The sequence below is a fragment of the Tyto alba genome, unplaced genomic scaffold (assembly GCF_018691265.1).
Source record: "Tyto alba isolate M040663 unplaced genomic scaffold, T.alba_DEE_v4.0 Super-Scaffold_21, whole genome shotgun sequence".
NCBI lineage: Eukaryota > Metazoa > Chordata > Aves > Strigiformes > Tytonidae > Tyto > Tyto alba.
Genome location: NW_024881295.1, coordinates 18923081 through 18943946, shown reverse-complemented (window position 1 = coordinate 18943946; position 20866 = coordinate 18923081). Strand labels below are relative to the sequence as shown.

At 36.4% G+C, this 20866-nt stretch overlaps 1 protein-coding gene across 4 annotated transcripts in view; it reads right to left on the bottom strand.

Annotated features, from left to right (window-relative positions):
• DNM1L (dynamin 1 like) overlaps positions 1-20866 on the bottom strand; it is a 41539-nt gene that overhangs the window by 9120 nt on the left and 11553 nt on the right. The window contains exons 2-16 of one of the 4 annotated variants that reach the window (XM_032986043.2): positions 20615-20762; positions 14519-14557; positions 13309-13355; positions 12082-12153; positions 11427-11513; positions 10472-10634; positions 8416-8536; positions 7657-7788; positions 7149-7355; positions 6828-6948; positions 5307-5462; positions 5095-5184; positions 4009-4101; positions 2395-2451; positions 1091-1168 (exon numbers count right to left, since the gene is read on the bottom strand). In XM_032986043.2, coding sequence (XP_032841934.2) covers positions 1091-1168; positions 2395-2451; positions 4009-4101; positions 5095-5184; positions 5307-5462; positions 6828-6948; positions 7149-7355; positions 7657-7788; positions 8416-8536; positions 10472-10634; positions 11427-11513; positions 12082-12153; positions 13309-13355; positions 14519-14557; positions 20615-20762 — 1611 coding nt within the window. The remainder of the gene's footprint in view (positions 1-1090; positions 1169-2394; positions 2452-4008; positions 4102-5094; positions 5185-5306; positions 5463-6827; positions 6949-7148; positions 7356-7656; positions 7789-8415; positions 8537-10471; positions 10635-11426; positions 11514-12081; positions 12154-13308; positions 13356-14518; positions 14558-20614; positions 20763-20866) is intronic. The other 3 variants (XM_032986045.2, XM_032986044.2, XM_032986046.2) reach the window with 3 other exon arrangements.

Below are 20866 nucleotides of genomic sequence, written 5' to 3'. Positions count from 1 at the left end.
AGAACCACTGATGAGGAAGCTCCATTACATTACTTCTAATTTCAAGGCAGCTATTCAAAATGGCAAAACTCCTGTGCCACTCTTATTCAGTATTACTGCGGAGCCTTCTCTATCTCCAAAGTAGTTTCAAAAGCAAAACTCCATTCTTGCACAAGAAAAAGTGTTGAGTATGTACCAGCTAATAAAGGGCAGGTTTTGTTGGAAAAACAGATTAAACCAATTTGGCAGCTTCCTGCAACTTCTTAAATCACAATAGTATCCTCAGAGTAGCTCTTGGGTTTTTTTAATGTTTGCAGCATATCAGAACCTCCAAAACTAATGAATATAATAGTTTAAATTCCACTACTGACTAGATTTTGACTTTAACTACTTTGTTCAGGACAGAAGAGTCAGCTTCACACTAGAAGCTGAATGTGCACTTGCAATGAAGCAGAAAGCCCGAGTCCTCTTGGTACCCCTAACACACAGATTTGGGACTACCCATCTTCTCTGACTCCAAGTGAAAGCAATTAGCAAAGAAGTCTTTACAGTAACGAGGTGTTATTTTTACAAGAGAGACAGCACACCTTAAGTGTAAAAAACCACTGCAGAACACATTTCACAAATATAAGTAAACCAGAGATTGAATGATTATGTGAAACAACAAAAAGGAGGTTCAGTTTGAACTAAGCCTAAAAAGATTCCCTGCAGGAAGCAGGAAACTCACATTTTTAGCTTATCTTCTGTCCTCCTTCTTTAACTGTCAACACATTAAAAACATGCAGTTTAACAACCATGCTGAACACTTTTGATTACAATACTGTTGCACCAAACAACCTACTGACTACAATTTAAGACAAATTATGCTGCATACTTGCAGCACAATATATGGCAACCATGCGTTCGAACAGAAAGCAGTGAATTTTCCACCTACTGGCACATCTTTACCTGCCACTGCCCATACTAAAATCAGTAATGCCAAGCAGTCTATACTCCATAGGGCATACTGTGTCAGTGACAGAACACTAAATACAAACTGCTTTCCGTACTATCTGCGGTGCACCACAACAGAAATGTGCATGCAGTGCTTATAGGAAAAATCAAGACAGACCTTGCCATCAGCCTCAGCAGAAGCAGCAGTAACAGTCTCCTGGGAAGCAGGTGTCAATGCACCAGGAGCTTTAGTAGACTAAGGAAGGTAAAAAAATGCAGGGAGGGAAAAAAAAAAAAAATTTCAACTGAAGACCACCAAATCTACCTAGCAAATTTCACACACTTTTACCTACTAGCATCTTTAAAAATCCAGAAAATAAAGTATTTTGAGTTTGCAAGCGAAACGGTAATGTAAGCAGAAAAAAAAATAAATAAAACCCCAAAACCTCTCCAAGACAATTAAGAGACTTTTGGCTCATCTGGCCTGCAATTTCATTTCAGTTCCTACACTGTCAATATAAATATGATGTCAATAAAGAGAAGGATCAAAGGGCACTGAAAGCATTCTCTAGATAGCTACCTTAAATTCCCGGTTCATCCATCAGCTGACTTCTACTGATTAAAGGCAGTAATATTAGACTCATTCCGGGACTTTGTCTCACTTTTTAAGCTAACAAACTTAATGAACCAATTTCCATCAGCTGTAGTAACTCCCGTTACAACCTGTGAGGAGCTTAAACTATATTCTGTGTATTTGGATTCTAAATACTTCACAAAATATTAAGTACCTAACTGTCTAACATTGCAGCTGATCGTCAGACCGTTCATTTCTACAGCCAGGCAATGTTTTCCATGACACTTGGTTCTTCCATCCATGTACTTGTCATTGAACTAATCCCAAAACCTGGTAAAACTAAGCAAGCTCCAGAGACAGAATACATGACTGGATGATGATGATCAACTGACATCACCACCTCCACCATCTCATCTCCCAAAAAAAGCAAGACTGCAATGAATTGCAGTTATAAGAGTGACAAAAAAAGAAAACCAAACCAAACCAACCAAAACCAACCACCCAGTCACTGTGTTGGCACACTGAGTATTTTAAATCAGTTGTTTATCTTTTTAAATCAGTGTGTCCCAGCCATCAATTTAAGTATGTAAATTCCAACTCCGTCTTTAACAACTACAGGCATTTTAAGCCTTACCTCAGATGACAGTCAAGTAATAAATGTAATATTAATGTTAACTTATAGTCAAGTCTTCAGAAATCCCAGGTTTAAAACCAGCCAAAAACTGCATCTTTGGAAGAAGAAAACAACATTCCACTTCTCTCTCATGAAACTGAAAGAAAAAGGTCAATACCTGGAAGCTCCCAAGACTGTTACTAGGGCAGCATATCAAAGTTTCCAATACTTAGACTGGATCAAAGGAGAACGCATTAAACTTTCAATAAATAAATAAAAATCAACATTTACTTACCTTGTCTCGTGACACAGCAGAAGGCAATTCCCGAGCTAACCTGTTACGTCTTTGTTCCTTTAAAAACAACCCAGCAAGACCTCAATTACATATTACCCCACATCAACACATATGCAAGATTCATATTTTACAGATGACTTACATTTTAGAGACAAACACTAGTAATTTAATCTCATCCAGTGTCACTTAGTCATACTATGATCCTATGAAAATCTTTGGTCAAAAGTAAATTCTCAACATAAAAAGTTTTGCAAAACTTGTTGCAACACACTCCATAATGCAGAGCGCCTTTAAAAACCACGATCAAAGCCACACAGTTTGGCTCAGCATACATGCCCTACAGCCCTCATAAAGCTTTAAATCTTCAAAGTAATCTAAAAGGATTTGATTCTGTGGCCAGCAGGGTTAACTATGATTAGCCCAAAAGGAAGGAGGAGGTGGCAGAATTCACTTTATTGCAAAAAAGAATTTGAAGCAATCAGGCCAAACAAAGATCTGATTTTTCTTGAAATTAAAAATTGATTGTCCACTGAATAAGGATAAGATGTTTTACGTGCTTTGTCTCTTCAAAAACTTCAATGTCCTGTTCAGGAGAATGTTGGAAAGAAGTAGTTGAAGTAAGTAACACACGATAATACAATGATCTCATATTTACAACTTCACAAAGTCCTGATTTCTGTACTCATGGCATTTTTCACACACTTTTTTTTGTTTTTGAACTAGGTTCAAGAACAGTCTACCGAGGCAAATTCAACTGCATACCCAGTCAATACAAAATTTATGTACAGAAGAAAGTAAGAGTTAGAACTAAAGAGCAGAAATGGTAACATAAGCATTTAAAAAAAAAAAAAAACCACTGCTATGAAAGAACATGTTGGATAAGCAGGGAAACAAGAATAATAGTGAGCTCTTAGCCCGATGAGTGAAGTACTGCAACAAAACCAGACTGCAAGAAGGAATTGAACAGATCAGTTGTAGGACAACTAACTGCTTCCACAGGATGATGACAGCAACAAGTATTATCAACCAAAGCTGGGCTTGAAAAACAGCAAGACTACCGAAATTGTAAAAGCCTTATGGGAGAATGATGGAGGAAACTGTCTTAGGGAGGACTGAAGTATGGTAACACAAAGATGCAAGAACAATGCTGAAAAGAAGCAGAAATTAGAACCTGAACACAGGAAACAATACTTGTATTATCCTTTAATGAATGAGAGGAACATTATAGCTATTGACACATTCTGTCAGAGACAAAATGCAGTTACTTCAACATCAGCGAGTACTTCACAACTATCTACTTCAAGTTTTTCTCCCAAAAATCTAATTTAATAGCCAATACTCAGTTAGGTGCCCATCTCATTTTCCAGACAGAAATAGAGGCAGAATTGTTTTCAGTGAAGTGTTAACCACTGTTCCTGAATGTTACGTGCAATATAAACCTAACAGATCACAATGTAAGAGCATACACCATATTTGTAATATATCACATTTACATACTTCAAAATGTAGAACTGTGCTTCAGTGAAAGAAATTGAAGCATTTGTTCTTTTACCAGTTATTTAGGCTCTCACTTAAAGGAGTCAAAAGACTTTTTAAGAGAATGTATTTTCTTACCTCTATGTTGTTATTCATTAAACCACAGGCATCAGCAAAGTCTGGATGTTTGGTATTGATATAAGCTAACTCAATGGCCACTAGATTATGAACCTGCAATGCAATGTCATTCACAGTTCAGAAATTCAGTGAGTAAATCCAATGCTCACGAAGAGCAATGACCTACAATGCTAGAAAACATAGTCTAACCGTCCATGGCAAAAGACCGTTCTCACTGACCCCAAAACATTAAAATTCCGATCCAGAAGGCAAGAAAGGAATTCATTCATTCATTGCAATACATTCAGACCTTCAGCCGTTTTGGGTGTTAGATCAGCTTAACTCCTTGGCTTCTCTAACCTCTCTCTAGCAATAAACAAACAAAACTGAGCAACTGAATGTGTGTAAGCTATATAGCAACGAAGCGAGCTGTATAGCCAACCATCAGCCCGAAGCCACCTACAACATCTGAACCAGTAAGAGATGGCTCACTATGGGGGACAGGGAGCATACAGAACAATTTTTGCTTTTCACATCAAGCATACGCAGAATCAATAACGGAAACGCTTTCCTCCCCAGTAAACAACCCCAAGCAGACTTTTATATTGAAACATATTTACTCAAAGCTACAAGTTGAATTTTTAGTTCTCATTAGCTAAAGGGCATCACAAGCAAAATCAACATTTTGGGTTAGTTTTTATCTCTGAAACACACAGAATAAGGACTATAATTTAGTTTTCATCACTGCATCCCAAACTTCACAGTAAATGCACAGCTTCTGTTACAAGAGAGGGAAATATACTTATATTAGAAAGATTAGGAGAGGTGAAATCCAAGTTTTAGTAAAATTCTTCTAGGGACATTGAAAAATAAGGGACAAGAAGCTGAAGAGGGTTCCCCTCACCCCTTCGTTTTTTACGTATCTATCTTCTAATACAGAAGAAGTTTCAAACTGTGTAGATATGAAATACCTAGCTATTTAACAAATATAAGTTAAGATTCTTTTAATAAGGAATTTCCCGATATTACAGAGCAAACTGAAGCATCAAGAAAGGCTCCAGAAAACACACATTTTCTCCAGGAGAACTGCAGTAGATGGAAGATTACCATTTCATTTGTGACAGGAAGTCTTCTACGCAGAAGACAGGTTACTACTTCAACTATGGCATCGTGCAATTTAGGAAACCTCAATAATTCCTAAAAACAAACAAACAAAAAATGACGAATGAGACTTCAATAATTTATTTCATTTTATTTTAATTTTTTGGGGGGTGTGGACACAGACATTACAAATATAATTCTAAACCATGCATTTTTACCTGTGTACTGTAATTACTACAATGCTGTATAATCCTCTGCATTTCTTCATGAACCAGCTCCACACAGCGTAAGCTAGGTTCTTCTAAACGTTTGATTTGCCTTTTTACCAGCAATTCAAATGAAACTTCAGGAACAAACAAGGCAGGACGAGGACCCTAGGTCAAAAGGAGGGGAAAAGCTGCTAAACTGTGTATTAAACCAATATGCATTTCTACAAAGTAGTATCTGATGAAACCCAGAATAAATCAGGTCACAGTGCTCGCACCCAAAAGAACACTCAGAACAGATCTTAACATATGTTACAAGAATATTTAAATATAAAAGCTATAAAATATAAAGTTACTACCTTTAAGACAAACTTTGTGTTAAATAATGATTAACTAGTATCCTTATAGAATCCTGAAGATTTCTGCCTACTAATGTCACTCTAGGCTTACAACTATGAGCAATTCTTTTCACATTTGTGGATCTAAGCTTAAATTAAATTTATTATAAATACAAAGACATTCTCTTCCTAACTTCAGAGGGAAAATCCACCATTATTTATTTGACAGTCCTGGGCATACAATTCTTACTGCAAGACAGGTGGGTTTTCTGTTAAGTATAACCATAATACAGTGTCACTGATTTACAGTGTGAGGGATAATTTCATTTATGACCACACAGACCAATGCTTAGCTATAATAAAACATGTTTTACCTGAAAGTTGTTTTGTTTTTTTTTTTTTTTAATTAAATGAGCTGTAGAAACACAAAGATGTGATACGTAATAGAAAACCAAGACATCTCTTCTGTTACTAAATGCTGCTTCACATTTTACATTTACAGAAGGATAAGAGCATGCACACAGATCATTTCTGCAGAGTACTCCAAGTTTGAGGAATCGCTGGCCATGCAGAAACCTGACTGCCCACACCCAACAGAGCAGAAGCAGACTTACGTGTTTGACATCCAAAGTCAAGCTCTAAGGAGTGAACATTCTATAGACTGCAAAATTTAACAGTGAACTTACTCTGTTAATTCTTAGCAACACCAATTCCCGTATTCACAAGAAAGCAAATCTGTCACATACTGAACCACTGAAAAGTTACGTCCCTTATATATAATTAAAATATCTGAATGTGTTCCAGCACATACATCTCAGACTGAGTCTTCATAACTAAGAGAAGTGCTTAATAAAAAACAAATGCAGAAGCAGTCTTCCATCACCATTTCTGCAATATATAATAGCTTCAGCACAGGGTTGCCAAAGCTGGGCCTGAGCTTTATTTCGGCCTTTAAAAAACAGTAATGAGATGTAAGCATTCACCTTAAACTCATTCCATATGGGATAATGGCTGCAAATTTGGGTATTGTAATTTTTCCACTTAAAATACCAAAAAGCAGGATTCAGCTTCTTCATACGAACTCATTCAGCTGAGATCATTAATTCACAGGACTGAAGGAGCACAAGTATGTTGAAACCTTATCTTCAAATCCAATATACAGCAACAACATTTACAAATAGAGAACAACACTCACAGTAGCATTTCTAATGGCAGTCAGAATATCAATTGTGTTAAGGCCACCCAGCGGGTCAACAGATTCTAAAGTTCTTCCAAAGGTCTCATGAAAAATATAACAGATTCTGGCTCCACCGCATCTGAAAGAGTAAAATAACAACTGAAGTAGCAAACAAGAAGAAAAAGCTCTCATTGCAAACATTTTTTACAGTTACTTGGATTCAGACATTTCTGAGTATGTTATGCTCTAGTGTAGCTCTATTGCAAATGAAAACCAGCAAGAGCCACTGGGTTGATCTGACTACTCAGTCAATATTCTAGAAAACCATTCGGTACTTACAGCTCCGAAGTCTCTATGTATTTTGCTGTTCCTTCAATAGTGTTACAATATTCTGTGGCAAATTTGGTAATAAGCTGCAATAAAGTGGCACTTTTGTCCTCAACAGGTTCACCATAGCTGTTTAGTAGAGACTGGTACTGAGCAGCTAAAACATTGATTCTGGTTTTCAGTTCTGGCAAGCAATCCCTGATATGATGCATCAGTAGTCTAAAAATAGAAAACAGTCCCTCGTTAGAAGGGAGAAAGTTTCAGCTTTATCATCTCCATCAAAACTGAGGAGAGACAGAAAATAATCACTAAAGGAAAATATTTACTCAGGAAAATTACAGTAAACTCAGGAACTGAATTTGGAACCAAACAGAGCTTTCCTTAATATATCACTGTACAGCAGCAGAAGAGAAAGGAAAAGTAAAAATAAATTTTTTACACATACTTCTAACACATCAAATTATACCTTAAAGGATTGTTAAAAGTACACGTTTATTTTATTTTACATAATACGCAATACCTGTTCAGTGTTCTAGCAAGATACTTGGTTCCATTTCGATTGGCTAGGGAAGGATACTTCTTTTGAAGAAAACCATACTCATCACGAATGGAATCAGCTACACTCTTCTTATTGTTAATATCCAACTGACTCCTGCAGTTAAAAGGCAGAGATACACACTAGTTAAGAGATGCAAAGTGAAAATGATGTACACCTCTGCTTTTCTGACAGGATATCTAACATCTGGGTTTTGCTTTACACGCCTAATTCATCTTCCTTAGATAATAAAGGGCTTGATTTGTTGTTCTATGCAGCATAGTCAACAAATCAGTAAGGGTAGCAGCTGTACGCTGACCAAGCAACGCTTTTATCAAAACTACATGAGGCTTGACCTAGCTAATGCGAAAAATAAAGTGAACAGTACTATAGCCATATGCAGTTAGCACACATACATACAAGATCAGTACTGGATCAGTGCTAATGTGAACAGCTGACCAGAATCATCCCTTAAGCTAAAAAACAGGAGCAGAAGTAAGTGACACTACAGTTCTTTCAGAAGTGTCCCTACTCCTTTCTAAATTAGCATTTGGTTGAGTGGAAGAAATACAAGACAGGCTTTTGAAAAGGGAGCAGCAACCTTCTCACTTGCTTATTCAGAAGTTTATTTCAACATCAAGTCACCTTAAAACCATATTCACAGTTTAAAAAAGTCAAAAGCATTACTTCATATTAACACAGTTTTAAAAATAGCATTAACCTGCCCCAGTCAGACAGACAGACCTGTTCACTACGCCAATGATGCCAAGTTTGACTGGAATCACTCTCCCCATGAGCACGTCCATAGCATCAGTGCCAGCATCCATGAGATCCAACTTTGTGATAACAGCAAGGGTTCTTCGACCTACCAAAAGGAAAACTCACTCACAGGGGTGTTTTGTTTTGATTGGGGTAGCTAAAACTCATCAAAGAGTTCCTCAGACAGCTGCATGAAGTCTAAATCTGCAAACCAGCAAAGACAAGTGCAAGAACATGCGGTATTAGTCTATCTGGAGCCCCTTATTAACAGGAGTATAAGGAAATATTTGGCAGTTACTGCTCCACACACAGATATGCTTACAAAAAAGGTTTAGGCTCCATGCAGTTTGAAATTATAGTCATTACTGATTACAACAAACATAGAGGCACTACTGAGCACTTGTGGAGAAGACTAAGTAAGGCGGGCAAGGGAATTTCAAGTGTGAGTAGACTGAACATATTTCTAGAATATATGTAGAATCAGACACAATGGCAATCTGTTTGAAACTATTTGAAATACCACTGCCCACTGGAGAAGCTCCCAAAGGAGGCAACAGGCTGACATCCAGCATAGTGCATCCACTACATAGCTGAAATCCCCCAAGAGACTGAATAGCTTGAAATCCATCCAACTGAAGAAGCCTTAGGGGATTTAATTTTACTGATTTAATTTTGCTAATAATAATTTTTTTATTGAATATGTGACTGAATGTTTTCTGAATTAAAACTAAGCTTCATATTGGACACTTGGAGGAAAAGTGACCTAAATTCATTAAATAGGTAAATATTACACAACTAAACAGGTAGGATAGCACGCACAGGATTTGTCTGGGACCTTAATATTTCCCAGGCTCTTGCATCTGAAAACGTGACAAAACATTTTCTTTAAAACATAACACATTTTTTGAGTCTAAAAATGAGTGCCTCAGTGAAATCGGTAGGTTCTTGGGTGCTGAAACTTTCAGGTAAATCTAAGTCAGAAAGTCTACCTACTCTAGTACTTCAAGTTCTCATTACATACCGTTATTCCTACAGAACCTGTAACATGAGCTGCCACTCCAGACCTTTAAGGTTTGAATTCTGGGAAGTGGTCCAAAAGTCACAGCTGATCATTTTTACAGCGGTAAACTAAAAGGAAAGGGTCTGCTGTCTTGAACCAGGACAATTTGACTGAGAAGTCTGCCAGAAGAGGATCTCCCTCAAGGTTATGTGGCTGTGCAACCCATAAAGGATTAAGAAGACAGGCCAAAGCAGACTTGGAGTTTGAAAAAAACAAAAATCACAAAAAGTTACATTTTGCGGGAAGAAATATTTGAGCGTAAAGCGTACCAACACTGAATTTTAGGCTAATTTCAGTATGCCTATTTTCCAGGTATATTCTTCCATATTCTTTCAATTTACACAGTGCAGTCTATTAGTCAATGGTACTGGTAACACTTTCCATAAACAAGAAGCAGGCACCCAGTAGCTTCAGATCAGTTTCAAAGTCATGAGGTAAATAAAAGATGGTAATTCTCTTTTTAGATCAAATCAGTCAGTTGTGTCACATAAACGCAGGGCACCAAAACGGTGATTGACAATATGTATTTATTTTATTCTTACTAAAAGTCACTAAACTAATCGCTAGACAGTCAGTATCTGCAGGATGCCATATTTCCTCTAATAAAAGAAACAATACCAGACAATAAAGCATGAAGCCATCCTAACAGACCACTGTAAACTACTAAAAATCCCCAAACCCCCAACGTTCTGTAAGGCCATTTTGCTGTTCTAGAAACAGAAGTGGCTCCTATGACTACTGAAATAGTTATCTGGCCTGTTTGTAAGCTAGAAATCCACTAGATACTAGTTCATCACAGTGTTCTCCGAGTTGCAGAGACTGCAGCAGGAAGTCCTTAAGCAGCTATAATTGTTTTTTTCTAGAAAATGCAGTGACATTTGTTTTTCTTACTACTTTTTGCCCAAACAACTTCAGCTTTATTTTAGGATTTTATTTAAAAAATAAGTTGAATTACAGGATCCAGTTTTTCTTGCTGCTTACCATCTGGATCCACCTCCCGTGCAATTTTAAGTGCTTCTGAAGTGGCCATGTCTGTGTTAGCAGCTGTGACTGCCAGAATAATTGAATTTGGATTGCTGATGAATTGAAGGATTAGCTCTCTTATTTGAAGTTCAATGTCCTTAGGCTGATCACCAACAGGCACCTAGAGAAAAAACAACACAGAACTGTTCAAAATTGTATATTTATGCCTGTAGGAGACCACTCATTGCAAGTTCATACCCTAATACCATGGTATAAGATAAAGCTTTCTAGCCCCCCCTTCACAAACAAACAGGAAAAAAAAAAAGGAAGACCTTGAAAGGTATGAAGATCACAATCACTCCCTTATAGAAATGAGAATAAATTCAAATTATTTGATACTGTTGTCAGGATTTGGTATCCAAGAACCACCTGCACAACTGGCAGAGTGGGGTGCAAATATGCACATAGTCAGGGAAAGAAGTCATCTTGTCATCTTTGTGCAGCAGAAAGTTATTCAGTAGAAAACCTGAACAAACAGGACCCGAACATTTCTTCTAGTCTAGCCTCACTTTATACAACTCTTTACGCAAAATACAGATAGGAACTTCTGGAGAATCAATGGGGAAAACATTTTCAAATTTGTCAACTACCCATTTATCCACAGGCACAACTTTGAAACTTTGAGTGCTACCTCTTCTATTAAAAAGAACATGCAGCCCACACAACGCTTCCAATCCTTCTGTTGTAAGTAGATTTGCTGGAGTTCTTTCTCTTTCTATATACAACAGTAAAGAGCACCAGAAACCCAAATCTTACACTAGAAGGTAGTGACATCTCAAATTTATATAACTACTTAACCTGACAAAAGCTGTTTATCTAACAATACAGAATAATGCCAAAGAGTGAATATACACTCCTTGTTTCAGAATACACCGTTCACAACAGGTCAGAAGAGAAGCACTCTGCATCTTACCTTTGTCATTCCAGGTAAATCCACAAGAGTCAGATTTACAACATTAGATGAAAAAATCTTAAGATGAATAGGTTCAGGACTGATCCCCTAGAAATATATTCATAATAAAAATTAATCACTGCACTGGATTATTTAAATGCACCCTTGGGAAAGCCAAAAGCTGTAGTCTCATACTAGACAAACATTCTTCCATCATACACCTTATGACTATGTCATGAGGAAAAAAAGCCAGCCACACCTGTCAAGCAATTCCTTTGGTTTTGGAAGCAGCCCTGTTTTCCCCCTCAGTATAATTCATAAATGCTTTTGTATATCAGTAATTATATAAATATGCAAGAATAGAATACTCAATTTTATAATTACACATAAAACCACATATGTGGAAAAATGGAAGCATGTTTAATATGAAATTTATTTTTTGCACTTTTATTATGGAAGCTTTGAAGTAAAGCGACAGCAATTCCCTGCGTTTTCTTTTAGCTGAAGTTATTCATCTCATGAATACAGTGAAAAAATCAACAATCAGCAACCAACATTACTGTGTTCTTCATTAGCATAGTTCAATCCTTTTTACTTCTGGTGACCAAAACTGTTTCAGAAAGGTTTAAGCAGCAAGAATCTATAGTAAGACGAAAATGGACAGTGCAACATTTACCTTGTTATTTCCTGAAATCCTCTCTGTTTCATTTTCTATTTCCTGACGAATTTCATCAAAATCTGTATAGATCTAAAGTACGGAAGAAAAAAATTGTTTAAAAAGCAAAGACAGCATCCACTTACATAACTGCAAAATAATGCACTCTTTGCCAAAAGACAATGAAAAATTCTGTGACTAAGTATACAGAAGGTAAGTAAAAATTACTATTAGCCCTTAAATTAAAGCTAACAGCAATCATCAGAGCTAAAAATTGCAGAAATTGGAATGTTAGTATTTAATCTGTTGATTAATACTGTGAGATGGCAGTTATTAGCATTTATTACCCCATCAAAGTCAGACAAGTTATAAAATAGTGTTCACCTAAAGAGAATTTCAAATACTTAATTCCATTCTAAACTAGCTGCAATCCTTTTAAGTTAATAAACAACGTGTAGTCTGAACCTCTTCTCATCTCGAAGAGGACACAACATGGACAGAGTTTCACCTCAAAATTTTTCCACTCTCGTGAAAACTATTCTCCTTCCACCAATCCAAAATAAGTTAACACAGAGCTAACCTCACACAGGTTCCCTCTGCATTCCTCTTTATATTTCCTTCAATTTCTAGCACTGCCTAGAGGGCGAAGAAATTAAAGTAATAAACTCTTAAATCATTCATCTGCCAACAAAAAGATTACTTTCTTCAAGCAAAGAATTATGTTTTGACTCTCTCATTGAGGTCCTAAGTCACCTCAGTTTCTGCTTCTCCCCCCTGATGCACATTAGGCTCTTCCTTCCTTTTCACAGCTTTCTAATAAATCTCTGAAGTAGCCAATTCTTCAGTGGACTGAAACAAGTTGTAAAGACAAGGAAGTAGATAATCACAACGTCCATTCTAATTTCGCCAATGCACAAAAAAGAAAAATCAACAAAATAATCCAAAACCAATGAAGATAAATAACTCAGCAGTCACCCACACAACAGACAACTATTCATAAACTTTCTGTCTTGAGTTTAGAAGAATGTTTTCTGAAGTTTTCTACTCATAAAAAGCAAAAGAGAAAATCCTCAATACTCTGGCATATAGTATAGCAAGCAGAATAATCTCCTTTTTGGGAAAGTCAAAGGAAAAGATAAACTACATATATATATATATATATCTCGTATATATTACATAGCATATATGTATGTATACAGATGATAGCCTATTTATGACACTGCTACTCCATCATCAGATTAAACATACCTTATTTTTGGTGTGAAGAAATTTACCCCACTCTTCAGCATCTATCTCTGAAAATAAGGAATTGATACATGAGGAAGAGGAAACAGATGTTTCAATAACATTTTTCCAAGAGCCTGTTTGTTGAAGACTACCATGTGATTTTTTTTTTCCCCCCAGCAGCAAAAGAAAAATTAGTCTGCTTTCTATGTACAAACACATTTATGAATTCTGCTTATTTAAACACTGCATTTCATTAATCTAATTTGTCCCTCTCTTACACAAGGTCCAACTTCCTATATGTGACTGAGCCAATCAGCTATCCTACCATTTTCAGCTTGCAACAGAAAACAAACGAATTATTTGCAATAGCTTAAACCTGAAAAAATACCAGCTTTTAGCATCATTTATTTTACCATGCAAGTGAGATCAAATCACAGCTGAAAGAAAACGTTAGGAAAACCTGTAGAACCAAAACCAAGCAAACAGAAAATACATAAGAATTTTGCGTAACAATGAGTTCTGAGGAGAACATGTCTCTTCCCAAATCTGTCAAGGACCAAACATCTTAACTCTTGTCAGTCACCACTGATGTCGGGAATTACTTCGGGGCTATTCAAGAGCAGTCCCAGAAACAACAATGGAGGTTTTGTCAGTTCCTGCTTCCTAGCGCAGGCAGCTGTTTGAGTCACACTGTGAGATACTCACACTTCCACAACTAGGTTTCCAAATAGTAGTGATAAGTTCCATCCAAATTTTTAGTATGTGGTCACTTCGCCTCTGCTCCCCAATACAGCAATCTGCTCTAGAAGAATAGTCTACAAGAAATCTGGCCATTTGGCAAACACACTGCTTACCTACAATCAAGCCATCTTTCAAAACATTTTTTTGTTGTTTTGTTTTGTTGTTGTTTTTTTTTTTTTCCCCGCTCAAATTGTATTTCAAGATACTGATCAATAGTCATTTTTTTTAAAGGATTTGGGAATTAAAAGTACAGGAAATTCTATGAAGCAGCAATGGCACAGAAAGAAAAGCAAAAATCATCTCATTCTAATGCAGCACGGTTGGAAAATTAAAAATCAACCAGATCACAAGACTCAGCAAAATAATCAACACTAGCCAAAGTGTGAAAGTAAAAGTGTAATCAACAACAGTGGCATGAAATGTATGTGGTTTAGTGTATATAAGCATGCACTTTATGCGTAGGGAGAAAAAGCAAGTGGATAAAGGCAACCTTTAGAAAGGTGTCTTGGATTTTTCCATGTAGCAGGGTCTGCAGTTAAAGAGAAACAGCATTGAATGATGTTTAATTTTTTTAAATTACATTTAATATAGCATTTAACTTTCCGTACCAAATTGTATTACAAAGATCACAAATGCATGCAGACAGATGTGTATGCTGTTCTACTATTGATGAGAACGTGTAACATATTAACAATATGTACATAAATAAGATCTTAACTAAGCAACACTGATAAATGATGCATATTAACCAGATATTCTATACAACAAAGTTTACTTGATAGTGACTTTAATATTGCTGTTCATCTAATTCCAACAGCTCACAGTGTTTTTATCTGAGCACAGAAAACAGTTCCATTCAGTTCCACAAAGCTGAACAACTTTGGCAAAATATGTTTTCCATCATTTGCTCATGGCAAGAATGAGAAAGAGTAAGGAAGCATTTTCAATGCCACTGGAAGTAACATTACTGTATGGGAAAGAAATCTGAGGTTTTGTATCCATCTTTCTAATGCTCAATTTACAAAACAATTGCAGTAGTTCTGCGACAGATTTAAGAAGAGACAACATTAGCTATCATCCTTCTCAACTTAATTTTTTCAAAATGTTTCTGGAAAACCCATTTAAAGAAAACACTTTTTATTGAAGGGTCGGTGAGTTTACAATTCTGTATTTTTATGCGATGCCAGTACAGCACCATGAAAGTACAAGAATCAAAACACACTGGTGAGGACATTTTTGGCACAAAATGCAAATAGCACAGCAACAATCAACTCATTGGTTTGGAAGGCCTAGCACATCTGAAGAGTTATTTTAATATCTTGCTCAGGTGGGTAAGTCAAAGGTTTGTCATCACTGGAAATATACAGATTTAGATAGACTGGGTCAATTGAGAAAAAAGATTTATAAAACAAACTACTTTTACCCTTACTGTTCTGCAGGCACAGGGGCTATGAAGAAACCATTGTTAGGAGGCAACTTTTGTCTTGGTTGATAAATAAGCAAAATTACATACCAGTCCCCAAATTAAGCATGAAAGGAAAGGGCTCTAATTCCAGATTATTAAACAGGTTTAGTTTTAGTTCAGAGAAAATGACGCAAATACTCAGGAAGAAATTACAGTGTCTTCAAGACTGAACTGCTCATCCCCTCTTAAGAATTGAATTTAAGAAAGTAAAGATAGTCATAAAGCGAGGAAGAAAAAGATACAGCAAGATACTGCCACCATTACATTTGACAGATATGGACCAAGCACTCTTCTGTTACGTCCCTCCTAGGGAGATGATGTCCTCCTAGGACACACTGTTTTAGTCTTAAATTACTGGTTTTGTTGTGGCATAGGAATTTGTAGCTAGGTACTAGGCTTAGTTCTATGTATAAAGAAATATTTTGGTTTAGTACAATCTATTAACTTTTTAAAATACGTATTAAAAAAAGATGCATTTTGAGTAAAGGCATTGCATTTTAACTTGTTAACTTGTTAACATCTACAGATCAAAAACAGACTGAAAAATTTTTAAGCTTTAACAAGCCACAAGTTTTCTTTGCTATATATAACACAAGAGAAGATTGAAGCCGTGATAAATGGCTTAGTCTTAACCTCAGCCCTGCTGCACATAAAAAGAGAAGGAAAAGAAGTTAAGGAATAAATGCAGTCTCCTGAGGTGTACAGAAAATCTCATCTGGTCCAAGTATAAGCTTTTATAAGTTTAATTTTATACAGCAGGGAAACTCTTGCCCCACTCTTCTGAGGAAGTCTGTACAGACACCCCTTTAATTTTTGAGAAAAATTTCCCAATAGCTCAATTTAATGCAAAGGAGTTTTTAGGAAAGGAGGAAGGATTTTATTTACTCAAATGCACAGATGCTCAAGACAATGAGAAAACATTTTAATTAGCCTACATTCAACACCCCAACGTTCTGGTTTACATGCAGAACTTTTTTTATCACTAGTTTCACTGGCAAATCAGTCTTCCACTGGTTACGTTACTTCCTGGAAGCTTTTTGGTCAAAACATTCAGGTGAATTAATTACCTGATTATATTCAAGATTCAATGCTAGATAAAAGTGTACAGAAATTATACAAGTGCGCACAAATGACATTTTGGTCATTATAAAATTAAGTATTACAGATTATAAGAAATTATTAAAACATCAGCTTCTAAGAACAAACAGATCTTGCCTTTCAAAAAAAAAAAAAAAAACAAACATAAATCTCCTGAATAAAGCAATAGCATTTGATTTTCTGGCTTTTCATATCTTGGAGTGAAACCTGACAGCTTCAATTAATATACTGGAAAACTAGACATGATTACAGTACTTTTCTCAGGACTGTCCTCTATCCAGTTTGTTACTTGTTATCTCCTATACTGCAATGTTCCTTTAAGAAGCTCAAATACAGTACAACGCTAACTGACTTCGGTTATTTATGTATCTCTTCTCCCTTCCTAAAGCAGTAGAAATGTTCTTCATACACAATAGGAACACAAAGAACCTGTTCAGAGTCATAAAAGGCTACCACCATAGAGGATTTCTTGCAGTATGGCAACGAGAATTTCCTAAACACTAAAAAGGACAGAAGTCAGCAAACCATGAACAATCTTACCTGTTGTCCTAGCCTTCTAGTTCTCACACCTTCACAGCTCTTGGACCAAGCAGACTACTATCTGAACTATCTTGTTTCCCCCCCATGACCTCAATCCTTTCCTAGCTCTGTGCCTCTATTAAAAAAAAAAAAAAAAAAAAAATCCAACTTGAGAAAAAAAACATGTACGCAGCTTCCAAACCCTTCTGTATGTTGTACCATTTTTTCCATCCTTTTATGCTAACTAGATGGGGCAAGCTCTTTTGAGTGAAAGATCTGTCTTGTGTTTCTACAAAGCTAAGTACAATGAAGCAATCCACCCTGTTTGGGAGCTAGGGGTAGGTAAGAGATTCCTATTTGAAGTAGAGAGCAAAAAGCTGACAAAACAGTGTTGATTTAGCAAGCAACAGATCTGTATTAATTATTCCTGTGTTCTATACCAATTCTGTCTGTTCAGAATTTGAACAACGCTCAGCTTCCCATCTTGGACAAAATAAAAGAACCCATAAGCATGTACTAATTACCCATTCATATGGAATAGGTCTTAGCTACAAGACCAATTTAATAATTCCTGAGACCAGGTCCAGTTCTCTCATCAATGTCTCTCTTGCAATTTGATAAGAGAACACCACAGTATGGTATGACCACAAACACACCATATGAGCTGAATCACTAGAAACTAACAATAAACAGCAGAAGCATAATAAAAACATTTCCCTCACACCAAACCACACACATCTCCATATTCTCTATCAGTCTGAAATATCATGTTATGAAAACATGGCAATTCTTCATATTTAATGGAAAATTCAACACTCTGCTATTTTCTGATTCTTGATTTATTGCAGTGACCGCCATAGAAGGGTATCACATAGCTCATAAGTGACCGTGAGGAACAGCAGAAATGATCTTTAAAGTTGCATGTTAGAAAATCAGAAGCTAGTTCAAATTTCTGTCTGCAATTCTTTCTCAGCAATCTTTCCCAATGTGCTCCCAAGAATCAAATAAAAAAATAAAATTAAAAATAATAAAAAAAAAAAAAAGAGCCAAGCCAACCAAACAAAAATCATCAACTGATACGAACTCATATTCTTTGGCAGCTCACATGCATCAGAAGATGCCAGAATTAAGCTACTGGAGAGAAACAATTTTTTCATTCATATGACAAAGCAATTGTCCATGCTTAAACAAATACCACAGCAATCCAAAGTGCTTTGTGTTAAAAACAGGGAAGCTTTCTGGGTGGAAACACTCAGACAGAGGTATAATGTAAGTCTGTAAGAACCACAGACCAGTACTATTTTTAAATGGATGTATTTATGTGTAATACTAGTACATATCTAAAGCAAGCATTAGGATGCATAAAGGTGACAAATCACAAAATAGAAATCACAAAACGAAGAGATGGTTGCATGAAACTATGTGTGCACACGAAGTTCATTACCAGCACATTCAGAAATTAGCATGCCGAGACTGATATTCTCTTGTCCAATTTGTAAAGAAAAAACCCCTCATGGAGAAAATCCTTTTCTGCAAGACTATGTATAGACTTCCATCTGGATAATCCCAAATACATATTCAACCCTACCTTACCATCCACCTCGTAACAAACAAAAATACGACCTGTAATAGTATAGTGATTTATTACAATGTCAGACAGCATAGCCAGGATAAGAGGCTGCCATCTTTTTTCTTTCCAAGCTACCTGATCCCACCTTCTCAGATGTAACACCACCATCTGCACATAAGCTAAACCAGATCAGTGACAAAACCATTTAGACCATGATTTGCCTGAATTTTGGAGGTAGAAGAAAAGCATTTCAAATATAACTGGTAAATCATAAAGATTTGTCTGTTCTTACCAAACAAGCCAACGTCTCTCTCAAAGGAACATCAAGAAAGATTGTAACATATACATCTCACATTGGTTATTTTCTGCCCAAAGATCTAAATGGGCCTCTCAAATATTAAGTTAGCCCAACATCCTTATGCAATATCACTATGCCATTTTCAGTTTAAAATCTGAATCCTCAGATCAAATGCAACCTACAACAGAAAGGCTCTGCCTTGATGCAGAATACTCTAATTACAAAACGATCTTTATACCTGTAAAGTTGCAGAGCAGAACAAAATCATATTTTATCCTACAACTCAGAATCAAAGCATTCTGAAAAGTACTAGAAACCATACACTGCACAATGCAGGTGACACAAAACCGCATTTAAAGAGATCAAACGTGTCATTTCTAAAAGGTTACCCAGAGACTCTCTGAATTCTCTAGCCTTGGAGGTTTTCAAGCCCCAACTCAATAAAGCCCCGAGCAACCTGGTCTTGAGTTCAGAGTTGTCCCTTTTTTGAGGAGGAGGTTGAACCAGAGACATCCTGAGATAATTTCCAACCTTAGCTGTCCTACAAGCTCACACAACCCAGCGCACCCTGGATCCCACAATAAAAGTTCTTAATTGTTACAAACCCAAATTGTTTTCTGCTTGCAGCAATAGTGAAAATCGGAGCTTAAACCTTTTAAACTGCACAACATCAGTAACTATTCTTCAGAAACCTGAGGCTATAAATATTACATGAAAACAAATACTGTAAAGAACTTCTGGTACCTTGACTTACTATTGCTAGAAATAAACTCAAAAATATTTGAACACAATGAGATCTAATAATTATAGCCCCAAGCTTATCATGCCATCAAAACAAGTGTACTTTTTAATGCCTACATCAAAAAGCCAAGATTTATCTTATGATCAGAAGGTGGATATGCCCCTGCTGCTCTTTCATAAAGTCAAGAGCACAAGTTAGCATAGAATGAGCATTTAGACACCCAAGGGACAACTGAGATTACTTTCTTGATCTGCTGAAAGATAATACAGAAACACTACAGAAGAGACAAACTTCAAACTAGACAGCTTCAGAACATTTCAAGTGCTGTTCTTAGTGCGCTTGGAATCTCTCAGCGCAGCCCAGTAAGGTAGCATCTGTAAGCTATGGAACATGCCCATTATATTTTGTTTGCATCTGCTACAAGTTTCTTTTCATTTCTCCTTCTTCGGTTCTATTCAGAACTTAGCTATTTCCTAACCTCCTTCTGAAAAGTCACATACTCATCCTTTCAAGGAAAAACCTTATTTATACAGTAAAAGGGGAAGAAAGAAGGGAAGAAGAACACACACAAGAAAATCATGTTCTCTACACTCTGGACAATCATTACCATAAACAAAATGCTTTCTTTGACCTGCTTTGCCCAAAAATGTTTCCTAAGAACGAACAGGAAAGCTTAAAACGTTAAAGATACTTTGAATATCCAAAAGATTTTGACTGCATGACATTTGCTAAATGGACAGAACAGATGTGGCAGCAGCTGTGTTTTCTTTCAAGTAAATTTTAAAAAGCACACTTGAGTTTTAACATTACAACTGGTTTTTCAGTCAAATGAACAAGAAAGATTAAGTCTCTTTCTCTTTTACTAGGCAAAACACACTCTTGGATCACACTTACCATTTTCATCTCCAGCTGTTTTCCGACCATCCTCTGGGGAAACATGCACCAGCTGCAGAATAAGGGGTCTCCGGGTGACAACTCCAGTACCTCGTGGGAGCAGATCCCTCCCCACAAGACTTTCCAACACAGAACTCTTTCCACTGCTCTGAAAATTGGAATACAGCTACATGATTTTCTTAAACATCAAAATGCTGTAATATTTCAATTTTAGTTTGTTTTTATCACTCCTGCAAACAGTGCTCTCTTCTG